General features: G+C 37.9%; 1 protein-coding gene across 1 annotated transcript in view; it reads right to left on the minus strand.

Moving 5' to 3' along the window:
- Efhc2 (EF-hand domain containing 2) overlaps positions 1 to 21,495 on the minus strand; it is a 144,611-nt gene extending 123,116 nt beyond the window's left edge. Inside the window, exons 1-2 of the mRNA XM_057759411.1 lie at positions 21,372 to 21,495; positions 19,249 to 19,437 (exon numbers count right to left, since the gene is read on the minus strand). Of these exons, the coding sequence (XP_057615394.1) occupies positions 19,249 to 19,437; positions 21,372 to 21,452 (270 nt within the window). The 5' untranslated portion in view covers positions 21,453 to 21,495. The remainder of the gene's footprint in view (positions 1 to 19,248; positions 19,438 to 21,371) is intronic.
- Positions 21,496 to 24,471: the final 2,976 nt, after the last annotated feature.

Here is a 24,471-nt window from a genome sequence, read left to right on the forward strand (position 1 = left end):
TTACGCCACCCCAGGGCTGTGGCCTTTGGAGAAATGGGCTTGGATTACTCTTACAAGTGCACCACACCTGTCCAAGAGCAGGCTAAGGTATTTGAGCGACAGTTACGGTTAGCTGTATCTATGAAAAAGCCCTTGGTGATTCACTGCCGAGATGCTGATGAAGACCTAATGGACATCATGAAAAAATGTGTGCCCTATGACTACAAGATCCACAGGCATTGCTTCACTGGCAGTTATCCACTCATTGAGCCCCTCCTAGCACACTTTCCCAATATGTCTGTAGGCTTCACAGCAGTTCTTTCTTACACTTCTGCCTGGCAGGCACGCGAGTCTCTAAAGAGGATTCCTCTGGAGAGAATCCTTGTTGAAACTGATGCTCCTTACTTTCTACCTCGCCGGGTTCCCAAAAGTCTCTGCCAGTATGCACACCCAGGTTTGGGTCTGTATATTGTGGAAGAAATGGCCAGAATCAGAAATGAGCCACTGTCTCACATCTTAGCCACCTTGAGGGAGAATACCTTTCGCCTCTACAGTATTTAAAGCAGAAAGGACACAGTCAAGAGTCCTGAAAAATGGTGGCAGGAGACCAACAGCCTGACAAGTTAAAAGGATTTTGAACTTTACCCTGTATCTCAAGTCAAGAATGTATTCAAAGTTTATGGGCAAGGAAAATATGGAAAAGATGTGTTTTTCAAAATCTCTTAAGATTAACATCTCCTTCTGACTGGGATGGTAGACTGCAGTAAGATGGGAGAGGACTCTGGAGGTGCTAAAAGTTCTAAGAACCAAATAGGGTTGAATATGAACCACTGAGTCGCTCTTGAATCTGAACTTAGCATGTCATTGTGAAGCTCTTAGCAGTGCATCATCGTAGCATAGCAGCTGTTCATGCAGATTGCAGACTTCGTCAAATTTCAACAGTAACATGTTAGAAATGGAAGAACTTCAGCTGCTCACTTAATAAAAGCAGTCCTCCCAGACATTGAAAATTCAGAGTTAGAAAAAATATTTGTGGTAATGAAGCTTAATGTGGTGGAGCAAAGCACACAGCCAAATCCAGGAAGCCCATTATTGGAGAGAAATGGAAGATCCTTTCCCCTCTAAAACTGTGTTCAGAAAAGTCAGCTGGCTCACCTCCATCTGGCTTTGAGCTCAGAAGTCATTTTCACTGAGAAGTTATCCCTGACCACCAATCTAGAGGAACACATAATCCTTTTGTTTATTTGAACCATAGCATTTATTTAGCCCGTTTTTAGTAGATTTGTGTTTAGTGACTGAATCATAACACTTATTTAGCATGTTTTAATATGTTTATGTGTTTATCAGTTGAATCAGCACTTATTCAGCCTGTTTTTAATAGATTTGTGTGTTTTTCAGTTGTCTTCTACTATTGTAAGTTTTCAAACTTTTTAGTCTTGTTATATTTAATCCTCAATTTTAGAGTAATATTTTGAAAGTAGGAAAAGACTTCTTGATATATGAACCAATAATTAACTTCATTAGCATTTTGGGAAGCTAATTACAATATGTGGGAAAGAAGGTGATACTAGGAAAGGAACAGAGAATAAGTCATTATGCCCCTCTCTGACTTAAAGGCTAAGGCAAAATTAAGGGTATTATGTACACTACTTTCAGCTGCCAAATAGAAAGTGTGGCAAGTCTTACCAGAAAACTGGCATACCATACCTTTTGTAAATAACAGAATGTATCATAGATTTCCCCTTCGTTTGAGAATCCCATCTTTTGAAGAAAAAATTTCAATGTAAATTAGATACATTTTAATAGAGCTAAAGAAGTTATTAGAATGTGAACAGAATCTTATGTAGTTATTCCATGTTTTAGATTTTAAGGTTTCATGTGTCCTTTGATATATTAGCAGGCATCATTAACACCCAAGAAGAGACAGTTCTTATTTTCTTAGAGAGTAATATGATGTGCAACTCAACTACTTATTCTCCAGAAATACCAGCTTGGGAAATGCTATCTTAGCCGTATTCTGTGGGTGGTTGTGCCTTTAGTTACATTTTGCAAAGTGATATACTCACTGTATTTCAGTATCCTCTTGTCTTTCTTGTTACCTAAGCTTCATGAAAGAGGAAAGTTTATGGTTCCTTGCAAAGTGACACTGTCAAGTGAGCATTTCAAAGATAAATATAAATGGAAAATTGTATTTTGAACTGAGGGCATGGCTTAGTAGTAGAAAGCACTTGCCTGACCCTGAAAGGCCTGGGTTCTGTCCTCAGCAGGCACAAAGCAAATGCCTATGCACTGGCATTTGTAAGGGCACATTTAGCCAGATACACAGGGTCTACACCTAATGAAAGTAGTTTTCCTTTGCAAAAGAATATGATTTTTACAGGAAAACTGTTTTTTTCTAACTTGTTTTATTCTCTACATTTTTATGGTGAATGACTGTAGTATACTCTGCATTTTCTTAACATGCAAAAGAACACTTCACCACGGGTTGTTCTTTCAAGAATGGGAGTGAGCAGTCCCATCTGAATGACCTGAATCAAAATTGGCAATCTTCATTTACAGAGTCTATTAATAAGGTAATGAATCCTTAAAAATATATATTCTGTAAATGTGAGAGATTTGAGGTACTTTGTAAATATTTTTTGTTGTTTTCTATGGGTTTTTCCCTTTGATACAGGATCTTACTATATTATATTAGTTGGTATGGAATTGAAGAGATCCATGTGCCTTTTGGTTCCTCGAGAGTTCAGGGATTAAAAGTGAACACTATCATACCCCTCCTTTTTTAATGTGAAGGTATGTGCATGTGAGTGCAGGTGCCTGTAGAAACCAGGAGAGGGTGTCAGATCTGCTAAAGCTGGAGTTGTAAGCAATTATGAGCCATCCAGTATGGGTTCTGGGAACTGAACTCTACTCTGTAAGATCAGTATATGCTTTAAATTGCTGAGCCATTGTTCTGGCTCCCTGTAAGTAATTTTCTATTTAGTCAATAGGTATTCTTCAAGTTTCAAAGAGTTATTATTTCCCCTTTATTTGTTTGGATGGCACTTTGTCCATTGTCCTCTTTGAGGTATCAGATCCATCAGGGCAGCTGATGGTATAGAAATTTAATTTACTGTTAGTGATCCCTAGGCCATTAGTTAAGTTAGCCCAGAATTACAGGGCCCCCTCAAGCCTATTCACAGGCTCCCTGAATCTTAGTATTCCTTTTAGGGCATGCCCATATTTTGCCTCACTTAAATTTTTAAAAGGCAGTAGTATGGATATAGCTCTGGAACAGTATTTGTTTAGTATGCAAACAACCCCTGGTTAAATCAGCAGCACTTAACAAAAATGTAAAACAAAAAATTTAAGTCAGCCTGTTTTTAATTAAAGGTCAAAGGGAGAAAATAGACCACTTAGTCTTAAGAGACAAAAGAATTTTGTTCTTGTGGTTTTTACTTATATCTAACTTTGAGATTTCTACCTACTTACTGTTAAATTTTCAGGATTCCCTAATGAAAAAAAAAAAAAAGAGGGAGAACCAGTAAAGTGTATGTAAGGCTGTGATCCTGCCACTTAGAGACTGTCAGCTTAGTTGTGAAGGGACTTTGTTTGCCAGCTCTCTAGTTTTTTCATAATTATTGGCCAACTCACTACAAACATAAACTATGCATCTTACTTCCCCAGATGTTGTGATTTAAATCCATTATTTTCTGTATTTTTGTTTCTTTAGCAAACTGAAGTGTGTTGTGCTTGTTTTAAACAATTGTTGGGCTGCCTGTACTTATTCAGATTTCTTCTGTTTGCTGATTTCTACAATTTTGGGCTTTTAAACTTACTTTTTTTTTTTTTTTTTTTTTTTTTTGCTTTGCACTCTGATGTTTTAATTTTTGCCTGGAATTATAACTGCTGCATTCGTATGTTTTTATTGTCAGAAAGTCCCTTCTGTAAAGATACATAAAGTATCTTAATGCATTCCAAACAATATGACAGAGAGGAATGAGGAAATATCCCATTTCTGTTACCTAAGACCCACTATTGATGGTGTCTTTTATGTAAGTTTTCTCATATAGCTATATTAACATGCATATTTTTAAGTAGCTTATTTTTTTGATTATAAAAGGAATTCATTCTCTTAAGACTTAAACATCCCACAAAAAATGTTATCAGTAATCAATAGGGGATTTTAATATTCTTGTGTATTTATTATTTGAGGTCCCCCCCCCCTTTTTTTTACTTGAAAAAGGCCTTGCTATATAGCTCAGGCTGGCCTTGAACTCCAAATTCTTTTGTCTCACCTTCCCAAGAGTATGCTACAAGCATGCACTCCCCACATTGGGCTTCTAATATTTTGATTTTTTTTATTTACAAAGTGTATATTTTTTAAAGCAGAGTTACAAACATTTTTACAGGCCATAAGGTGATAGAGAAACACGACATACAGATAAGATTGATTTTTTCCCCCTCTGGGCTGACAAATTTTAACTATTACTGTAATTTTAAAAAAGAAGTTCAAGCATTCAAAAACTTAGTAATGGCTGAAACTGAAGAAAACCAGCATGCTATTTTCTGTTCCTATTTGCATATGGAATCCATTTCATTGGTTATCCTTCTTTTTTTTCAATAAATACTTAAAATGTTTAATTATGTTTTCAATTTCATTTCTGTTTCCTAATTACCTATTCTATGCCTCCCTATGGTTTAACTATGGTTTAATTTATTAATTTTTTTTTGAGACAGGGTTTCTCTGTGTAGCCTTGGTTGTCCTGGAACTTGTTTTATGGAAAGTCTGACCTTGAACTCAGATATTCACCTGTTTCTGCCTCCCAAGTGCTGGGATTAAAGGTGTGTACCATCTTGTCCAGCTTGATTTTTTTTAATTCCTTAATTGGCTGCAGTATACCTCCAAGTGGTATGATGGGTGAATAGAATATCTGGGTCACAAACTTGTTCCCCTTAAAAGTTGTACAAATTATTCTGTGGTGGGTTTCAGCCCCTTTGGGGTCACATGTCAGAGGTCCTGCATAGCATGTATTTACATTACAGTTCATATCAGTAGCAAAAGGACAGTTCTGAAGTAGCAACAGAGCAAGTGTATGGTTGGAATCACCTCAGTGTTAGGAACTCTATTAAGGAGTCACAGCATTAGGAAGGTTAAGAACCACTGTTTCAGGGGGTAAAATACCTTTTCTAGCAGTGTTTTTCATCATTTCTTCACATTGGTGTAGTATAAAAACTGTCAGGCAGGATATGTATAATTTGTTTAATAGAAAACACAACATACATGGTAACCCAAATCAGCCATTTCCTAGAGAAAACATACTGTATGTTTGTTTGAGGCAGGGTCTCATTATGTAGCCCTGACTGGCCTCAAACTCAGAATCTGCCTCTGCCTCTCCCCTCTCCTAGCTGATGGGATTAAAGGCATGTACCTGGCCCTATTATGTTTTTAATGACACGCGTATAAAGATTGTAGGTTTATGAACATGAGTGTAAGTGCCCTAGAAATTCAGAAAAGTGTCAGGTCCCCTGGAACCGGAGTACTGGAGTACAAGCTGTTGTGAACTGCATTGATATAGGTGCTAGGCACCTAATATGGACTTTTGAAAAAGCAGTATGTGCTCTTAACTGCTGAGCCATCTCTCCAGCCCCCAAAACATACTTCTGAAATAGATTCCTTTTGGCTTTCGAACATTATTCTCCATTTTTGTTGTATCTTTTCAGAAGCCTCATAATGGGTTTCTTCATTCTTGTACAGTCTATGAGATTTGATCCCCCGCACCCCGACACATAGTGTAGTCTTTCCCATCCATCCTCATGTTCTTAAATCCCTCCTCTTGGAATGTGACTAATACAAATTATGGTGTAACATGGTAAAAGAATTGGGGAGGGAGTCATGGACTGTCCCAAGGAGGAAAAATGCTTTTAATTTTTCCATTGAAACATTTCATAGATTGACCTGACTTCTATTCCAGGAAGAGAGTGACCAGTCCTTTGTGTGCCCTGCCTTGCAGCACAGAAAGGCCCGATTTGCAGGCTCTGCTTTGATCTCAGCTTGCCATGTTTTCCTTCACTCTGGTGGCTCTCTGGGGCTATCAGTGTTTGTAAACAAACCAGGTTCAAAGTTCCATGCATATAATTCTGATCTCCAATTCAGTTCTTTTTAGAAAGGAAGTGAAGTTCAATGTTAGTTTTGTTCTGTTCTGTGAGTGAACTCCCATCTATACCCAGTTGTCAAGTAGAGGTTCCTCAGAAGTTTGTTCCTTTGAAGATGAACCCCTACACCTCCTCACACTAGTTCCAAGTAGCTGCTTTTTTTAAAACTTGGCAGCCAGTTCAGTTGGGATTGTGGAACAGAGAGTACATATTAATATTAAGGCTCAAGTCACAATATCTAAATTCTAACTCGTTTCTTCCCCATTTTTGATAAATTTGTGTTTCTATGGATACTGTTTAAATATGCTTATCACAGGGAAACTGAGCTTATACAAACCCTGAATCTCATTTAGATTGTTGAACTAAGAGATGATCAATAAGTTAAATAAATGAACAACCAGAAGGATAAGTTATAGGAAAATGATTTCCACAGGATTTTTTACATTATAAAAACAGTATAAACTTATAATTCTCCTGTTATTTCTGTGACTAAATCTATGGTTTAAGAAAAAATGCACCTGTATAGAAATTGTAAGCATTCATGACCTTATATTTATCATGCTTCAATATGGGATTTTATAATGCATGAAAGGAAAAAGGGAAGTATCTCAGATATTGGAATATTCTTGTATCAATCATCAATTAACTCTATACAAACAACTTGTAATTTTGGATCACCTTTCAGCAACATTTAGAAAATCCATACTAGCTAAGCACAGGATATTGTAGCAGTATTTAAAGGATTAAGAAGAGTATGTGTGTATAATATAGCTGTGAGGAGATTATGAAACATAAAAATACCAAATACTGAATAATATATGTCAGTGTGAGAGCCAAAGCTTGTAGCTTAGAATACAGTCAAAGCCCTATAAAAATGGTCTTCACACCCGTGTGGAATCCATGGAACAAAGCAATTAAAAAGCACATGCCATTCGTAAGAAAAGAGGTTCAAAACTACTGTGGGAAGATTTCCTGGGGCTGGTGAGATGTCTCTGAGGTTAGATTGTTTGCTGCTCGATCATGAGGACTGACATTCAGATCTCAGCCCATGTCAGGCTTCTCATAAACCAAAGTCCAACTTCAAGGAGGCATTATGGCAAGGGGTGAGGAAGGTAACACATATGATTTGCAAGTAGAAGGGGGAACAGTGGGGTGAAGGAATGTATAACAGAGAAGAAAAACAGAATTGCAGAAGAAGAGGGGATGGAATAGCAACCAAAATTATAAACACATGATAATGCAATAAAAAAAATTCTATGGAAGGAGGCAGGGAGAGAAAATGATAAATGTCCCTAGAGAATACTCTTTATCAAAAGACCTATTGTCACACAAAACAGCACACTGACTATCCTAGTCAAAACAGGTATTTTTCATTTTTATTTAAAAATGCTTTTATACAATATATTTTGATTTTTCCCTCCCTTGAATTTTCTCAGATTCTCCCCACCTCCCTCTCCACTCAACTTTATGTCTTATTGTTTCCATTTTCTACGTCCCTCTCAAAAAAAACTTCAAAAGAGCAAATATCAAAACAACAACAACAAGAGACAATGCCAAAACAAGTTAAATAGAAGAACAAAATTAAAGTAAATTGAAAGATATGGGCAGTTTTGACACCTTCAAATATCGCCCCCCCCAAAAAAAAAACTCTGAAGGAGATAAAAACAATATATTTTATTTTTTATTTTATTTTATTTTATTTTTTTTTTTTTGGTTTTTCGAGACAGGGTTTCTCTGTGGCTTTGGAGCCTGTCCTGGAACTAGCTTTTGTAGACCAGGCTGGTCTCGAACTCACAGAGATCCGCCTGCCTCTGCCTCCCAAGTGCTGGGATTAAAGGCGTGCGCCACCACCGCCCGGCAATATATTTTAGGGGAAACATAATTACATGTTTAAAAATGAGGTTATCAGTTTAGAGGACTAAAAATCACTGTACAAATACCAAGAAATCTTTCATGGTAGACTATCATGTGAATTTAATGTATACATATTGTCAAAGTTATAGCTCACATCTTCTAAGCCAGACTCCAGACTCCAGAATAGACAAACAATAAGATTTCACTTATATGAAATACAAGAACAGGCAAAGCTAAGCAATAGTGAAGGAACTCAGAGAAGGAGGAGGAGGGGAATGGAGATATGGCTCAGCAATTAAGAGCACTGCTTGCGCAGATGTTGGATCATAGAATTGACATTAGATGGCTCACAACTTGTAACTCCAATTCCACGGCATCCAACGTCCTCTTCTGGCCTCCACAGGCACCTGCACTCATGTGCATCTACCCACAGAGAGATACATAATTTAAAATAATAAAATAAATCTTTGGAACTGAAGAAATAGACCATCTGTTAAGAGTCTGTTCCAGAGGCCCCAAGTTCAATTCCCAGCTCCCACCTGGTAGCTCATAATGATCTGTAACTCCACTTTCATGGGATCTGACACCTTCTGGTCTCTGTGGGTACTGTGGGCGCCCCTCCCCTTTATCCAAAAAGAGTCTAGAATGTTTGGTTAAAAGCATCACCTCAGCTCTCTAATACCCCTTTATACAAAGAGTCTGAAATGTTTAGCTGGGGGCTTCACACTAGGGCCCTGGCATCTATTTTGAGTCACCTCCCCTGGGAGTTGCCTCAGTCCAAACTCCACCTCCAAGAAAGCCCACCAAATGGTGACCCCTCCCCAGGGAGGGTCAAGACCACTCCCACAGGCTATAAACTGACCCCCAATGAACACGTGGTCTCCCAGTTTTCCATGGTCTTTCAGTTCTCTGGTCCCCTCTCCATGTTTTCCTGGGGGCCACTGGGGAGTGCTGGCACCAATTAAACCTGGGCATCTTCTAATTTGGTCTGATTTGCTCTGATTGGGATTATTGCATCAGCAGAGAGGTTTGTAGGCAAAAAAAAAAAAAAAACAAAACAAAAAACAAAACAAACAAACAAAAAAAAACAAAAACAAAAAAAAAAAACAACTTAACAGGTACCAGGCATATAAATGGTACAAAAAGACACATACAAGCAGAACATCCATACACATTTTTTAAAAAGGGGAACTAAAGAGATGACTTGGCAGTTGAGAACCCTTATTGCTCTTGCAGAGGACCTGTGTTTGATTCCTAGAATCAACATGGTGGCTCACAAAATTGATAATTCCAGTTCTATGAAAATGGAGGCATTCTGACCTCTATAAATGCCAGGTATGGGAGGAGGACTAAATGAAGAAGACACAAATGATCTAATGGAATTGATGTGTTTTGATTTTTTGTTACGGTTAGAAAAAAATGTCACTGTTGGAGAAATCTGAAGAAAGGGCACATTAGAACTCCCTGTATCATTTTTGTTATTTCTTGCGAGTCCAAAATCATTTCAAAAGTACTTTTAAAAACAATATGGTTAGAAATCTCAGTTAGTATCTGCACTATTTCCCATTATCAATATTCAAATAGAAAATCAAAAGTGTTCAGTAAGTTTGAAATGTTTCAGATAAACCTACAGCTGCTTTAAAATCAGAAGGGGAAGCAGCCATAATTTCTATACACTATAAACAGAGCAAAATAGTCGTCAGCCTAAAGTGGAAGTTAATGAATGGCAAGGTTTTGTGCTACAAAAAATTTTTTAGTCCATGTGCACAGCGGATGACACTTAAGAGGCAGCAGGAGGATGGAGGTCTGTCAGTAGCAGCCACAGCTCGAGAGACTCCAAACTCACCTCCCCGCTGACCTAGCTTCCAACCTCTAGAACTGCAGACAAAATACATTCTGCTTTTAAGCCTCCAAGTACATGGCATTTTCTTGTGGGACAAAACTACAAACACATATATTAAACTGCCATTTCTATACCATAAAATTTATCCCTTAGAATTACACAGGTCATGGTGTTTTATAAGTTTATAGTGCTGTAGAGTGATTAGCACAATCTAGGTTAGAACATTTCTACCACCCTTGAAGTGCTCTACATGCCCCAAGCAAGGACTGATTTGATTTTTCTTATACATTTTCGTTTCTAGAATTTCATGTAGGGGGACTCGCACAATATGAAGACTTCTGTATCTGGTCCCTTTCATTTAGTATGCTTTTATGGTTCACCCAAGTCTTAGCATTCTTTAGTTTATATTGCTGAATAATTTTGTTTATCCAATATAAGCAAATAGATATTTGGGTTATTGCCTGGTTGGCACTATTGCGAATAATGCATATATAAAAATTCACAAGTGGAAGGCTACAGAAATGACTCAGTCTTTGAAGTACTTGCTGTGCAAGCATGAAGAACTGTGTTCAACCCCCAGCATACACACACACATATATACACACACACATTATATATATATATATATATATATATATATATATATATATATATATATATCATATAAAGCATTTGTCATTCCAAAGCTGAGGAGGTGGTGCCAGGAAAATCCCTTGGGCTCACTGGCCAGCCAGTCTAGATAAAGAGGTGAGCTCCAGGTTTCAATGATAGACCCTATCTCAAAAATAAACCATGTGGATGGCTCCTGGGGAATGAAGCCCTAAAACTCCAAATGAACATGCACACATGCACTCACTATCGCAAACATATGTACTCCCACATATATACACACACATATACACAAAATTTTTACAATTCCCATGCAAAAAGTATATAGGGGTGCTAGAAAAATGGCTCTGCGGATGAGAGTTCTTGCCACCCTTGCAGAGGACCTGCATGTAGTTTTCAGCACCAACATGAGGACTCATGACTGTCTGTAATAAGAGACTCTGATGCTCTCTTCTGGCCTCTGACAGTGCCAGGAATGTACATAATACACATACATATAGGCAGGCAAACACTCACATATATAAAATAAATATTAAAAATTAAAAATAAATATATACGCATGTTTTTGTATATTGTTTTAATTTTACTTAGGTATGTAGGAATGCAATTATTGTGTCACGTGGTAAATATATGCCTATTTAAGGAGCTGCCAAACTGTCTTTTAAAATGGTGATTCCACACCAGGAATTGATTGTCATTTTTCTTATATTCTAGCCATTCTGATAGGGATGTGTTAGTAGTGACTAACATTTCAGCTTAAAAGACTTAAAAGAACTTTGGGCTAATGAGAATAAGCCATGGCCTTTGCTTAAAAACCCAAACAGAAACCAGGACTTGAGAGATGGCTAGTGATTAAGAGTTTGCTCTCTACACCCTTCCAGAAGCCCCGAGTTTGGTTGGTAGAACCTCTATTTCAGGCTTTAAGCCATCTTGACTATAAGCTCCAGTGGGATCTGACACCTCCTTCTAGTCCCTCTGTGGAGACCTGAAGTCACATGCAGTACCCGCCACAAACAGCTGAAAATAAAAATAAACCTTTTTGTAAGTATAGGCCTCTGGAGAAGGTCTTGAAATTTTGTCATGGAGTTAAATTCTAGGTTATAAAAAAATAGACAGAAAAACAAACTCTTCTTTAGTGAAATGCCCATTTACAAATCTCATTCTTTTAATTCCAAAAACATTTATCACAGGTTTCAGGATATTTTTTAATTAAATGCCTTCTGAATTTCAAAAGAAGATTAAAGAAACCCTCATTGTATAATGGAATTGGAAATTCTCATTTTAACATAAATTTAAAGACTGTAATTTTGTGCTTTGCTCTTAATGATAAATGTAGAATGCATAGTTGAGAATTGACATATTTGATTTTAGACAAGCCTTTTGATTTCCTTTCTAAAACTAAATAGCTAAAAGACTTATATAATTGTGAGTAAAACATGGGAATTAGATGGCAATGTACTGCAATTACGCTGTTATAATTATACAAGTTTGTCTCATAAAATGTTTCTGGCAGGAATTGGATAATTTAAAAATTACAGAAACCTACGGAAAGGTTTCCATTTGCAATGTGAGGTACAGCTTAAAGATATAGTACCTGACAGTTTTCAAAGTATGACTGTCTTTAAATTGAATAGTGGTTAAATTTTATACTATACCTACCTAATTGATTTTGGGCAAGGGTTCTACAATCTGAATCTATGTATTGGTTTTTGTTAATCGTGTGATATTTTAATGTAATTAAGCAGACCTAAATTCCCCTGCAGAAAATTTTGACTGTTACTGGACCAGAAAAGGAAATCAGCCCCTGAGGCATCCCCACCTAATACTGTCAGTTGGTCTGGTGCTCCTCTGGGGGATAAGAATAATTTCAGCTGACACCACAAGACATGGCCATTCTGTGACTACGATGGATAAAGAAAAAAGAAAAAAAAGATAATTCTCATAACTATGGGTGAACACAGACAGAAAATGAATGCTATCCCATACCAAAAAATGTCTAACTCCCCCCCATTCCCAGCTCATAGAGTGACAGTTGCTTTTCGCCCTGTTACAGCAATAGCCTCTCTCTAGTCTTCTCTTTTTGCCGAGATGTGCTAAGATGCCCAATCAGAAAAGTACTCCTCTTCCTGATAATATCTTATCCAGAACCAAATGTCTTATATAACCCCTCCCACGATGTCCCCAATACAAGTCCCAATCTTAACCTATGTCTTTTCTGACACCTGCTAAGGAAGCAGTACATAAGAAACCAACTTGAAAAAAAAAAGAAAAGAAAAAGAAAGAAAGAAACCAACTTGCTCTTTTTTAGGTCAAGGGGCTCAGTGAACAAAATGATTGTTAGGAATGAGAACCTGAATTCTATCTCCAGCATAAAAAGCCGGCATAGTGGCACACACTGGACGGAGACAGAGGCAGGGAGTACTGAGACTCAAAGGCCAGTCGGCCAAATCTTCTTGGTGAACTCAAGATCCCAGTGAGAGATTGTTTCATAAAACAATCCTGAGGAACCATACCGGAGGTTGACCCTGACCTTCACACACATGTGCACTGATGTGCACACACATGCATGCATGCTCCTGTATATACACATGCACACAAAGAAAATCAAGGTGAAAAAAAAGAAAAAAAATAAAAAAAGAAAGAAAATCAAGGTGACCTAAGAGACTGAATTATTTTTGTATTCTCCAAAGTAGAAAAATTCATAAAATACTATATAATTAGCTCACTATAAACTCAAAGTCAATTAATGCAAAGTTATTAAAATTCTAATTCAGTGGTCAGTATTTTTAAACATAATTATATTTTAATAAATAGAAAATAATGAAATAATACTTTTAAATGCATGTATACCCCCATAAGATCAACCTTTATCCTGACACTTCCTATAGTAGAATTGTTTATGAAATAGCAAACAAATTATGCTAACTATCTGCCATTGAAAAATGAAGAGAAATGAGTGTATAATTGTAGAGTCTGTGTAAATGGTGCTTAACATTCAGATCAAAGTCATAAAAACATTTAGTCTTCAACACATTTCTAAATATTTTGACTTTTTATAAAAGTAACTAACCATAGATTATATATAAGAGTGACCAACTATTGCACACAAACTGCTAAATACCCAATCTCAGCCTGAAGTAATTAAAACCCTAGGCCCAGTTCTAGGATGAACAATCATTCTTCGTGGCCAGAGGCAAAAAACTCTTAGAAATCATGTAGTCAAGCCCTAAGTCACATGAAATCAAGGCAACTGATGCTCAGAGAGGTAAAGTGACTAAGCTACAGGACACAGAGAATTGATGGTCCATATCACTAGAACTAGCACCTCTAACACTCAATCTCAGATCCTAGCTCCTACTGTACTTCTTGTGAATATGACTTTCTATTTGCATATTGACTACAATTATCTCCATTTCCTCTTAATGAAGGTACTAGGGTGATAGCTGGGAACCATTAAGAATGAATGGTGCATTTTATGGTTGGAACACCATTCTCTTTCTGTTTCTTTTTTTTGTTTGTTTGTTTGTTTGTTTCTAGTACCCGGGATTAAACCTAGGGTCTCACCCATACTAGAACAGTATTCTGCTACCTAGGGTCTCACCCATACTAGAACAGTATTCTGCTACTGAGCTCCGTTCCTAGCTTTAGTTTGCATTTGTTTGTTTTTCTTTTCTTTTTTTCATTTTGATACAGGGTCTCTGAAAGTTGCCCAAGCTGGCCACGAGTTCACTTCATTTCTTTCTCAGAGAGGCCTTGAACTTATTGCCTTCCTGCCTTAGCCACCTGAGTGTCTGGAATTGTATGTCTGAGCCACCGGGCTTAGCTGTGTTCATGTTCTGTGTTCCATCATGACTCCGGAGTAGTCTTTTAACTTGGCCTATGATGGCCTTCTTTTCCTTAGTTGAGGTCAATGACATCAACAGACATTTCAGAGGTGGGAAACAGCAAACAAAATTGTTTTAGCTATTTATATCACTCATTGCAGTGCTAACAGTTTTAAGCAAAGAAGACTTTCTCAACAGAAGCATGACTGGCATTTTAGGTCGAGTGATTCTATGCAGCATAGGGTTGCCTGGTTCACATGACAAAGATGTGCAATGCTCCTTTGGCATCCAGATAGTCACTGGCCGCAGACCTCCCCTCCCAGTAAGTACTAGTCTACGAATAAGGCAGTTTAAAACATCAAAATTAAAATAAAAAATCCTAGTGAAGCTGGGTGGTGGTGGCACATGCTTTTAATCCCAGCACTCTCTGTGAGTTCACGGCCAGTCTGGTCTACAGAGCTAGTTCCAGGACAACTAGGGCAGTTACACGGAGAAACCCTGTCTCAAAGAAAATTCTGCTGAACAAAATACCAAAATTCTAAAGATTGGGGGGAAAATCAATACTGCTAAGCCTTTCACCTCAGGCTTAGTGTGAATCACATGTCACAGTTACTGATCCTATCATCATTTAAAAATGTTACTTTGTTAATCATGACATTTTTGCAATAACTTAAATACACTATAACAAATGCTATCAAGCATGATTGCTATATTTGGGGCTTCCCTTCAATGGAGAACCCAAGACAAGTAGCTCTCTCACCTTGCCCTAATCCAACCTTATTCCTTAAGCTTTGCGGCAAACCAGAACACCTCCACCACATTTCCAAATGCCTGTACAGATTGAAAACTCCTGAAATAGAAGCTGATTTTTTGCACATAAGAAGTCTAGAGAAAGTCAGCCTGGGCCTGAAGTGGTATCTCTATTATGCCCAAAGGTATGAAGGGCCCATTTATCTCCACTGTATTCAGAGGATGGCTACCAGAGCTGAAGAATTATGTACTAATTACAGAGAAGAAAATAGAGGATAAACAGGAAAATCACTCCAGCTGAGCCTGACTCTTTACGTTAGAAAACATAACTGTCCAAGGAGCCCACCCATTAAAGCTTAACACATATCATTAGCCAAAGTATAATATATATCATTAACTGGAAGTGAATTGCATAGACAACGCTAGCTACAAGAAGCCTGTGAAGTGAGCAGTTTTAAATAGGCACATTTCCAGCCTGAATAAAGCTGATAGTCCACCTGGAAAAAAATATGTGCAAATGAATGAAGGGTGACTGGCAAGATGTGTTCACTGCAAAAACCATGCAGGATAGCACATACTGGCTATTTTGGGTGACTGCAAATATAACTTTCTCTGTTAGTCAGGTGATGGTTATCTAACCAGAGTATTTTAATCATCACTTTTAGAATCACAGATATAAACTGTAATATTATCTGATGGAGGAAGGTCATTGGCTAATAAAGAAACTGCCTTGGCCCATTTGATTGGCCAGCCTTTAGGTGGGTGGAGTAAACAAAACAGAATTCTGGGAGAAAGAAGCCGAGTGAGAGAGTCGCCATGATTCTCCCTCTCCAGACAGACGCAGGTTAAGATCTTCCCTGGTAAGCCAGCTCATGGGCTACACAGAATATTAGAAATGGGTTAGATCAATATGTAAGAGCTAGCCAATAAGAGGTTGGAACTAATGGGCCAGGCAGTGATTAAAAGAATACAGTTTCCGTGTAATTATTTTGAGGCATAAGCCATGCGGGCGGCCAGGTGACGGGGACGCAGCTCCACTGCTCATATTACAACAATTATCCTAGACTGAGACCGACAAAAGTGGAGCCCGAAACAGGGTAAGGCACACATGATTTATCTTGAGAGAATTTTGTAAGAAAACGACAGAAGCAGCAAAGGAAAGGGAAATAAGCCAAACAAGCATGTATTTACAGATCAGGTTAAACACTGGTCTGGTGCACAAGGGAGCCTGGATCACTGCATAGTGTTTTCTTGCCTTGAGGGAATGAAGCACAGCCCCTTGACATTGGTTAATCTTGTCAGCTTCTAGAGAAGGGCTGGAATATGTCTGGGTTTTTCAACTTCCATCAGCCAGGGGCAAATCTCCAGAGAGGATTACAAGTGTGACCCTGCTTAGAAAGGCAGTCACTAAAGCTAGGAAATGGAAACACACCCCCTAATGTGGAACTGGGTGGTCATCAATACCATTTACTATGGATACTCATTTGGATATGGTCTCCAAAGAATCGCCTTCATTTTTATTTTGCATTACTTGAAAGTCTAACCTTACATACATCCCTGGGATTAGAGGTATTGGGAAAGCTGGCTACAAGTTGAAAGTGTCTCATTTGAAGAAATCAAATAATTAACAGGTGTTGACTTGTTTTGCTGAACCACCAATGGAGGAAACACATTATGATTTGTTCTGGGTATTAATTAGAATCTGCCGTGTCGCTCACAGTCTTGTCAGGGCACATAATATCTCATAGTCTTAGGGGCTCATTTAAAGCTCAATGAATATTTAATTCATGTTGACCAACAAAATAAGCAAAAGAATTATGTTGCATTTAGTCATATCTGAAATGAGCAAGCTCTTCATTTTCTTGAGCAGTCTGAGGTTAATATAATTCACCTTCATGAAATAGTCTACATAATTTTATAAGTTCTTAAAGGGTGCAAAGTATTCTTGAACGGCATATAGTAAATATTGAGAAAAATGAAACAGTGAATTTTCAAAATTACATGCAAGAGAATGGTATAGGAAAAACTATACTAGTTTTTCCATAGTGAATTAAAAATATCAACAACCTCTTTTTTACTTAAAAAGTAAAAATAAAATCTTTCTTTGGTCCTTGCATATTAAATATTCTATAAGATGCAGAATTACAGGAATCCATGCATAATTGCTCCAAGTTCAGAAATTGTTTTCAAGCTCTAAGTCCAACATAGAGCCAGACATGGAAAAATAGTTTTGTAAAGAAATATTGACCCATGTTGAAAATGGAGTCACTTTCCCAGGAAAAGAAGCCTCCCTGTGGTCTGTTCGATCTCTTTATAGGTATCGGAACTGGGCTTTGAATAATATGTACTTTAATTGATGTACCATATTACAGATGTCATGGGAATGTATCACTTCTACTATAATTCAGGACATTGTCAACCAACCCATGCTAAAACCTACTAAATAAATCACTTGATAAATTGAGCATATTGTAATTTGAATTCTTTATCTGGTTCTGAACTGTTTTCTTTTTAATTTCTAAGGCTGATAAAAATAACAGATTCCTCTTAGAGAACAACACATGAAGCTATAATTGAGAATTGTTGCAAACATGGCACGTCCATATGTCACCCTATAGAAAATAACTGCTCGCCTTGGGTTTCTTTCTTTTGATCTTTGTCCCTGCTGTAGATACTAAAAGGTTGGGGCTCTAGCCAGTGGTAGACTGCTTGCCTAACAAGTTTGAGAGCCTGGGTTCAATGCCCAGTATTAGAGTGTGAGAGAGAGAAATAGAAGACACAAAACTGACCTCCCCTTTCTCAACTATTGGTTGAATATCTGTGTCTATTCTTTGCAAACATATACATTAAAGATTCATAAGCCAGGTGTAATGTAATATGTAATCCCATCACTCAGAGGACAGAGGCAGGAGGATCAGGAGTACAAAACCAGTCTTGGCCATGTAAATGAGTTTGAGGCCATCTTAGACTCCATGAGATCCCCATCTCAAACAAAACTTCAGACTCTTGCCTAATACAGCATTTCTTCCATTTACTAAACAATTCTCATCATCTCACACTATGGTACTTAGGGGTGGAGAACCACAATCAGTGTGCAGCAAAAGAAAGTATTTTTTTTCAATTGCTATTTAATGCCACATTTAGAATATACAAAAGTAATTAGTGGCAATTCACTAGGCAAAAGAGACACAGTGACCTAAGCCTTAGTATCTCTAGAAAGATAGATTATCCTGTACAGAGAAAAAGTTGGGGTGAAGGTTGATTAAGTATTAATTGGGAAAGATAGGAAAGATAAGCGTTTGATACCTTGCAACAAAAACACCCTGTCTGAAACAACAAAGGATAATATTTCTTTGTTTAGGATAAATGTGTGTGTGTGTGTGTGTGTGTGTGTGTGTGTGTAAGGCTAGGCAGGAAGTAACCTTGGTTAAAGGATACAAAATTAAAGTTGGACAGAAAAGAGTAAGTTCCATGGCACATCAAGAGGAGATTTTAAGTATTCTTAGCTGGGCATAGTGGCTCACACCTCTGATCCAGCACTTTGGAGGTAAAGGCAGGCCCACCCGGCCTACCTGGTGTTCAAGGCCAATCTAGCCTACATGGTTAGTTCTAGGCCAGTTGGAACTACATAGTAACACTCTGTCTTTAGAAACAAAATAAAAAACAAAAACAACTGCTCACCACAGAAAATACTGGAGCGATACATGTTAATTTGCTTGATTCAGCCATTGCACATGTGTATATATTTCAAAACCACATGTTTTACATCCTAAATTTATAATCATTATTTGTTATCAGCAGAGAATTTGTTCCAGAGATTCACAAGGATGTTGGAGTCCATTACATAAATAGTGTAATATTGGCATAAAACCTCCATACAGACTCTAGTTATTCAAACTTATCTCTGGATGACCTATGATACCTTGTGCAATATAATGCTATGTAAGCAGTTGCCAAAGGAGATTGGTGAGAGAATAACACCAAACAAAAAATCTATACATATTCAGCACAGATGTACCCGACGCCAAATAGTTTGGATTGCAAGTTGGTTGCTGACACAGAGGGCCAATTGCACACATTTCTATTTGTCAACTTGCAAAAAATAAATTGGGAGCAATATTATGCACAAATGCAGTATATATAAAAAGCCAAAAATGAAAACCATATATATATATATATATATATATATATGTAGCTTATTTTCTCACATCCACATGTGAAACTTGAAAGTCTCTCCAATGTCATGTGACTTACCTGCTTATCAAAAGCTGCCCAGGATGGTGCATCGGCTCCATCTCCTTTCGGAAACACAGTGTTTTTAGGTTTTATCTTTTGTCCAGGTAGCGGGTCTCCACCTATTCCAGGCTTCTCATCACTCACCAGCATCCTGACATTGTTACAAAAGCCCCAGTGTTGGGATTTATGAAACTTCTCCTTTCCCAACTGTGAATACAAAAGACAATAATAAAAATGTGCCAAAGTTATGATTTTTGATTTTTTTTACAGTAAAGGGTTTCCCAATATAAATACATTTTCCCGTTTATTTTCCATCACAAAATGCATATGAAGTGTCAAGTAACTGAGAAATTTCTATCCATAAAGTTGTGTCACATTTTAAATTAGGTCTATTTTAACTACTTTAAAACTTTGAAAAGCAGGAAAAAAAAAAGCTAATATTCCAATCTATGTACAATATTTCCAAATAAAGATTGCTGCAAGTGAACATTTAGAACAGTGGTTTGCTAATTGGCCTGTTTTACTTATTTGTAAATAATGCAAGGCAGAAAAACTCCTTTACTTCAGAAAAGAAAGACACTGTTTTCCATAAAACCCTAAGCATTACATTCACCAAAACAGAAAACGAAAGCTTGTCCTCATCAACAGTAAAAAAGGGAAATTCCTCACAATTCCAACTGTGAGACCTTGCTTCCCACTGTTTCTGGTGATGCAGACAAAGAATCCACAAGAGATGCCAGGGGGTGAGAAGGATGAGGGCCAGATTCAGTCGACAAGTGTTGCGAGTGACAAAGTCGAAGACCACCAATGGAAATACAGAGGTAGCAACCCCCAGCAAGCTGAAGAGTATGTATGTTCCATGGCCTGGCAAGGCCTCTCCCGAAGAGTCTCTTGTCAATAAACATAGCATATGCCCTTCAATGTTATAAGAATGATAAATGGCAACAATGCCAGTGCCTGGCAGTTGTACAAAAGATACCTCAATTGTGTTGTTTGATATTAAAAGTCTACAATAATCTGTATGTTTATATGGTCAAGTGCTAAAATATGGCACACACAAACCCAGTTGGCAGGTAGTGAAGGGCTCTTGTGAGACTTTTCCTGGGGAGATACACAGAGACATTTATTTTCCTGGATAGGGCACTGACAGGCCAAAGAAATTTATCTGTCTAAATCCATCTTGATGAAGCAATCAGTTTGTTGGGGTTACATATAAGAGTATGGTGACTCCTGAGCAGCTGCATCTCCAAAAAGGTCCACCCTGATAGGAGCAACGCCTCGTGGAAGCTGCATCCCTGGAGCGGAGGCTTTCCCACAGTCAGCCTTCATTTCCCAAACATCCAGTCCTCTAGCATTCCCTCAGGCCACAAGCTGCGCTGAGGAGTCAGGATTATATGAAGCTGTGGGGATCAGGAAGGCTGGAGTGATTGGAATCGCACGTGTAGGTCTCTCATCCCATCCTGCACCTCATTAAGAAGAACTGTTAATAGACCAGATCTTCTGAGGGTCTCTGCTGGTAAGCAGTGCCTCTCTGATTTCAAGACAAAAATGGCCATGTCATTACCAGAGGCAACAAGAGCACATAAAAAGTGATACTTACACATATATGGACACTTGAAAAAAACCTAAAAATTGTAGCATTAACTATGGAAAATATAGGCAGATAAATGATATGCAAAAATTCAAAATTATATAATATCCACAATAATATGCAAAACAATCATTTGTGCTATAAAATAAATGTCCACATGTAACATGACTTTATATAAACAACAGACATTTCAAGCACAATTAATTAAAGCTCCATGTGAGTTCCTGGCCTTTGTCAGGGCAGTAGATAGGGATCAAAAGAACCTTATTCCTATTATAGTGCAGATAGCTTGGGATAAGTTAGAAGGATCTGGGCAGTCCTCCTACAAAGGGAACCAAGAACCATGACAGCTGCCCAGAGAAGGTAACATCTCAGCTTTAAGGCTGGGGGAGGAAACTTATGAACAATAATGATTCAGATTGTTACCTACATGTATTCAGCCTGGCTCTGTTCTTTAGAAAATCAACTGCCAACACCTCTCTCATACCTCCTCCATCACAACACATTCACACCCACACAACCAGGTTATGTCAAGTTAGTTCCAACTCACCAAAGAGCCAGGAAGAAACTGTGCTTGTATAAAGGAGGGGTAGGAGTAGACTTTCATAGCAATGTTCCTCTTTTGAAGCATTCTTTTCAAGGCACCATGTCACCATTGACAGCACACTATTTTTTGTTGTTGCTGTTCTTTGTTTGCTTTTTGTGGAGAGATGTTTGGTTGTGTTTTGGATTAGTTCTGAGACAAAATCTGACCCAAGATGGTATCAAATTCGCAATCCTTCTGTCTCAGCCTCCTGGGTACTGGGATTACAGGAAAACAACACTCCAAAAGATAATTAAGAATTTCTGTAGTACTGGTTTTGTGCCAGACATAGGAAGTTAAAATAAGCCTAGGACTCAATCCGTTCTTGAAGAAACTCAGTCTTACTGACAAAATAAGATTTAGACAAACAAACAGAAAGTTAGAAAACAATGAAGTAGCACTTTTGAGCATATGAGCTAGACCATTTATTGAAGTTTTACTATATATTACTGTCTCACTTCCTGTATCAAAACCATTATTAGATCAGTTTCATTACTATCGTTTTCCCTGGAGAAAATCAGGCAGAAAGAAACAGACTCCAGCTTGCACAGTAACGTGATATCAACACCTGAGTTTACATTCATGTAGCATTCTACTCTGGTAAGCTTGCCTAGCCACAGCTGAATATTGTTGGGCTGAAGTAGTAGGGTTGAGGTTCTATGAATAACTGGCTGTTGCTCTGGGGTCAGAGGATGAGATGAATCAGGCAAAGAAGAGACAGGAAGATATTCCCATCAGGACTGACAGTTCTCGGTGTGAGGACCAATAGATGAGAAATTTAGTAAAAAAGCCAAGTTCAAGTTTGGAAGTTTATACTACAGTAGAATATCTAAGATGGTCCATAATATGGAAAGTCATACACTGAAATACCTTAATAGTTCCTTTCACTAGGCTGCTTAACTAGTCAATGAACCAGACTCTATACTTAGTAATATACCATAAAAATTAAGTCACGTACACTACAGTAGAATATCTAAGATGGTCCATAATATGGAAAGTCATACACTGAAATACCTTAATAGTTCCTTTCACTAGGCTGCTGAACTAGTCAATGAACCAGACTCTATACTTAGTAATATACCATAAAAATTAAGTCACAGTCAATCTCCTATCCCCTGGAGGGATTTCCCAATCACTCATAAGCTCCTTTATTGATCCTGGTTTCCACAATCCAAAAAGCCCTTGACATTGTTTGGAAGGCTTCATTCATTGGCTTGACCCACAAAACTTCACAATGTGACCCACATGTCTTCACCCTTTGGTCTGATCATTATGTCAGTGTAAAAGGCACTCTGAAGCCCATTCAGAGTCATGCCCCTAGTCAGGTTCTACACAAAGCGTACTTTCCTGAAGGGTCAACTAATGCCCTACTACATTGTCATCTTTCCCACAAACATCAGGTGAACATCCACTTGGTATTTAGATTCCAGAGACAGTTTTCAGTAAATCTCAGCTATCAGTCATAGAGTAGAAGTCTGCCATAGCCTTAGATTCAGCAATAGCTTCTTAGTTATAACATCAAAAGCAACAAGGGAAAAATAAATTGAACATCATCAAAATCAACAGTGTAGATGCATTAAACTATACTATCAAGAGAATAATAAAGCCAGCAGAATGAAAGAAAATATTTGGAAATCACCTTAAGCGTCTAGAACACAACCTTATGAAGAACCCTTACAAATCAGCAAAAACTGAAAGAACCCAATTTAAAAATGAGTAAAAGACTTAAATAAACTTTTCTCCTAAGAAAATATTTCTGCTGGCCAACACATACATGGAAAGATGTTGTCTAGACCAACCTGAAATTCCTGGGTCCAAGAGATCCTCTTGCCTCAGCTGCTCAAGTAGGGAGGATAGACGTGTGTTCCACCATACCCAGCTTAGATGACAAAATTTTTTTAACTCTGGTACTATGGTATGTTTACTTAATACATTATTGTTACAGATATAGGAGTTACACAGATATAGGAGATATAATGTATCAAGTAATACATTAACTAGCTGCCCAAACTAAAACTTTGATCTCGGTAAAACAATCAGGAAGGAGCCAATAAAGATTTTCCAAAGGCTTCAGGCTGTCCTAGTTTTCTTTCTGTTCATATAGTAAAATACTCTGACCAAACACAACCTAGGGGAGGAAAGGGTTTAACTGGCTTACATTTCTAGGTCGCAGTCCAAATGAGGAAAGTGAGGACAGGAACTCAAGCAGGAAATTGGAGGCATAAGCCATAAACATGGCTTGCTGACTTGCTCAGTCACTGACTCATGTTTAGCTAGCTTTCCCATTAAAGCCCAGGACTACCAGCCTAGGTTTTGCCCACAGTAGGATGGGCAGCCCCATATTAATTAAGGCAAACAAGATAATCCCCCTCAGGTGTGCCTACATACCAAGCTGATCTAGAAAGTCCCTCATTTGAGACTCTCTTTTCAGGTGACTCTAGCCTGTGTCAAATTGACAGTGAAAGCTAAGATACATGGGCCTGATAAAGTAACACATCTGAAGATAGATTTCCAGGGTAAACTCAAAGGCAGATGAGCATCTGAAGATAAAAGATTTGTAAAAGATGCAGCAACCATGTTGGTTATAGGAAGCTCTAGAGGCAGGTTAAATGCTAGCATGGCTACCTGAACTAAAACATCTTCCTCCCAAGCTGAGGTGTCTCAGACTCGATGGTAGAGAGTTTGCTGTGTGCATAAGGCCTGGGATCCTATTTCCTAAACCACAAAAAATCTTTTTAAAAAATATGGTGACACTTTTATCCCATGGTTAACCAACAGTCACATAACTGGACTTAAAGTCTACTCAATAGGAGAACTTCATACCTGAGACTACAGCCCCTAAAGGAGAACGTACTCTGCCCACCTTACTAAACTAGTATCATTTCTACCTGTATTCTAAATATTTATTCTTATCCCCACATATAAATGTAGTTCCACCCCTCATCAAAGAAAGAAGCTTCTTTGTGCAGAAAGTTACAACTGGTCAAAATACACAGATCAACTGGCCATGGATGCCTGTTCCAAATCAATACATTTACACTTAAGGATCAGGCAACATTAAGGAAGA

Source organism: Chionomys nivalis, chromosome X, assembly GCF_950005125.1.
Source record: "Chionomys nivalis chromosome X, mChiNiv1.1, whole genome shotgun sequence".
Lineage (NCBI taxonomy): Eukaryota > Metazoa > Chordata > Mammalia > Rodentia > Cricetidae > Chionomys > Chionomys nivalis.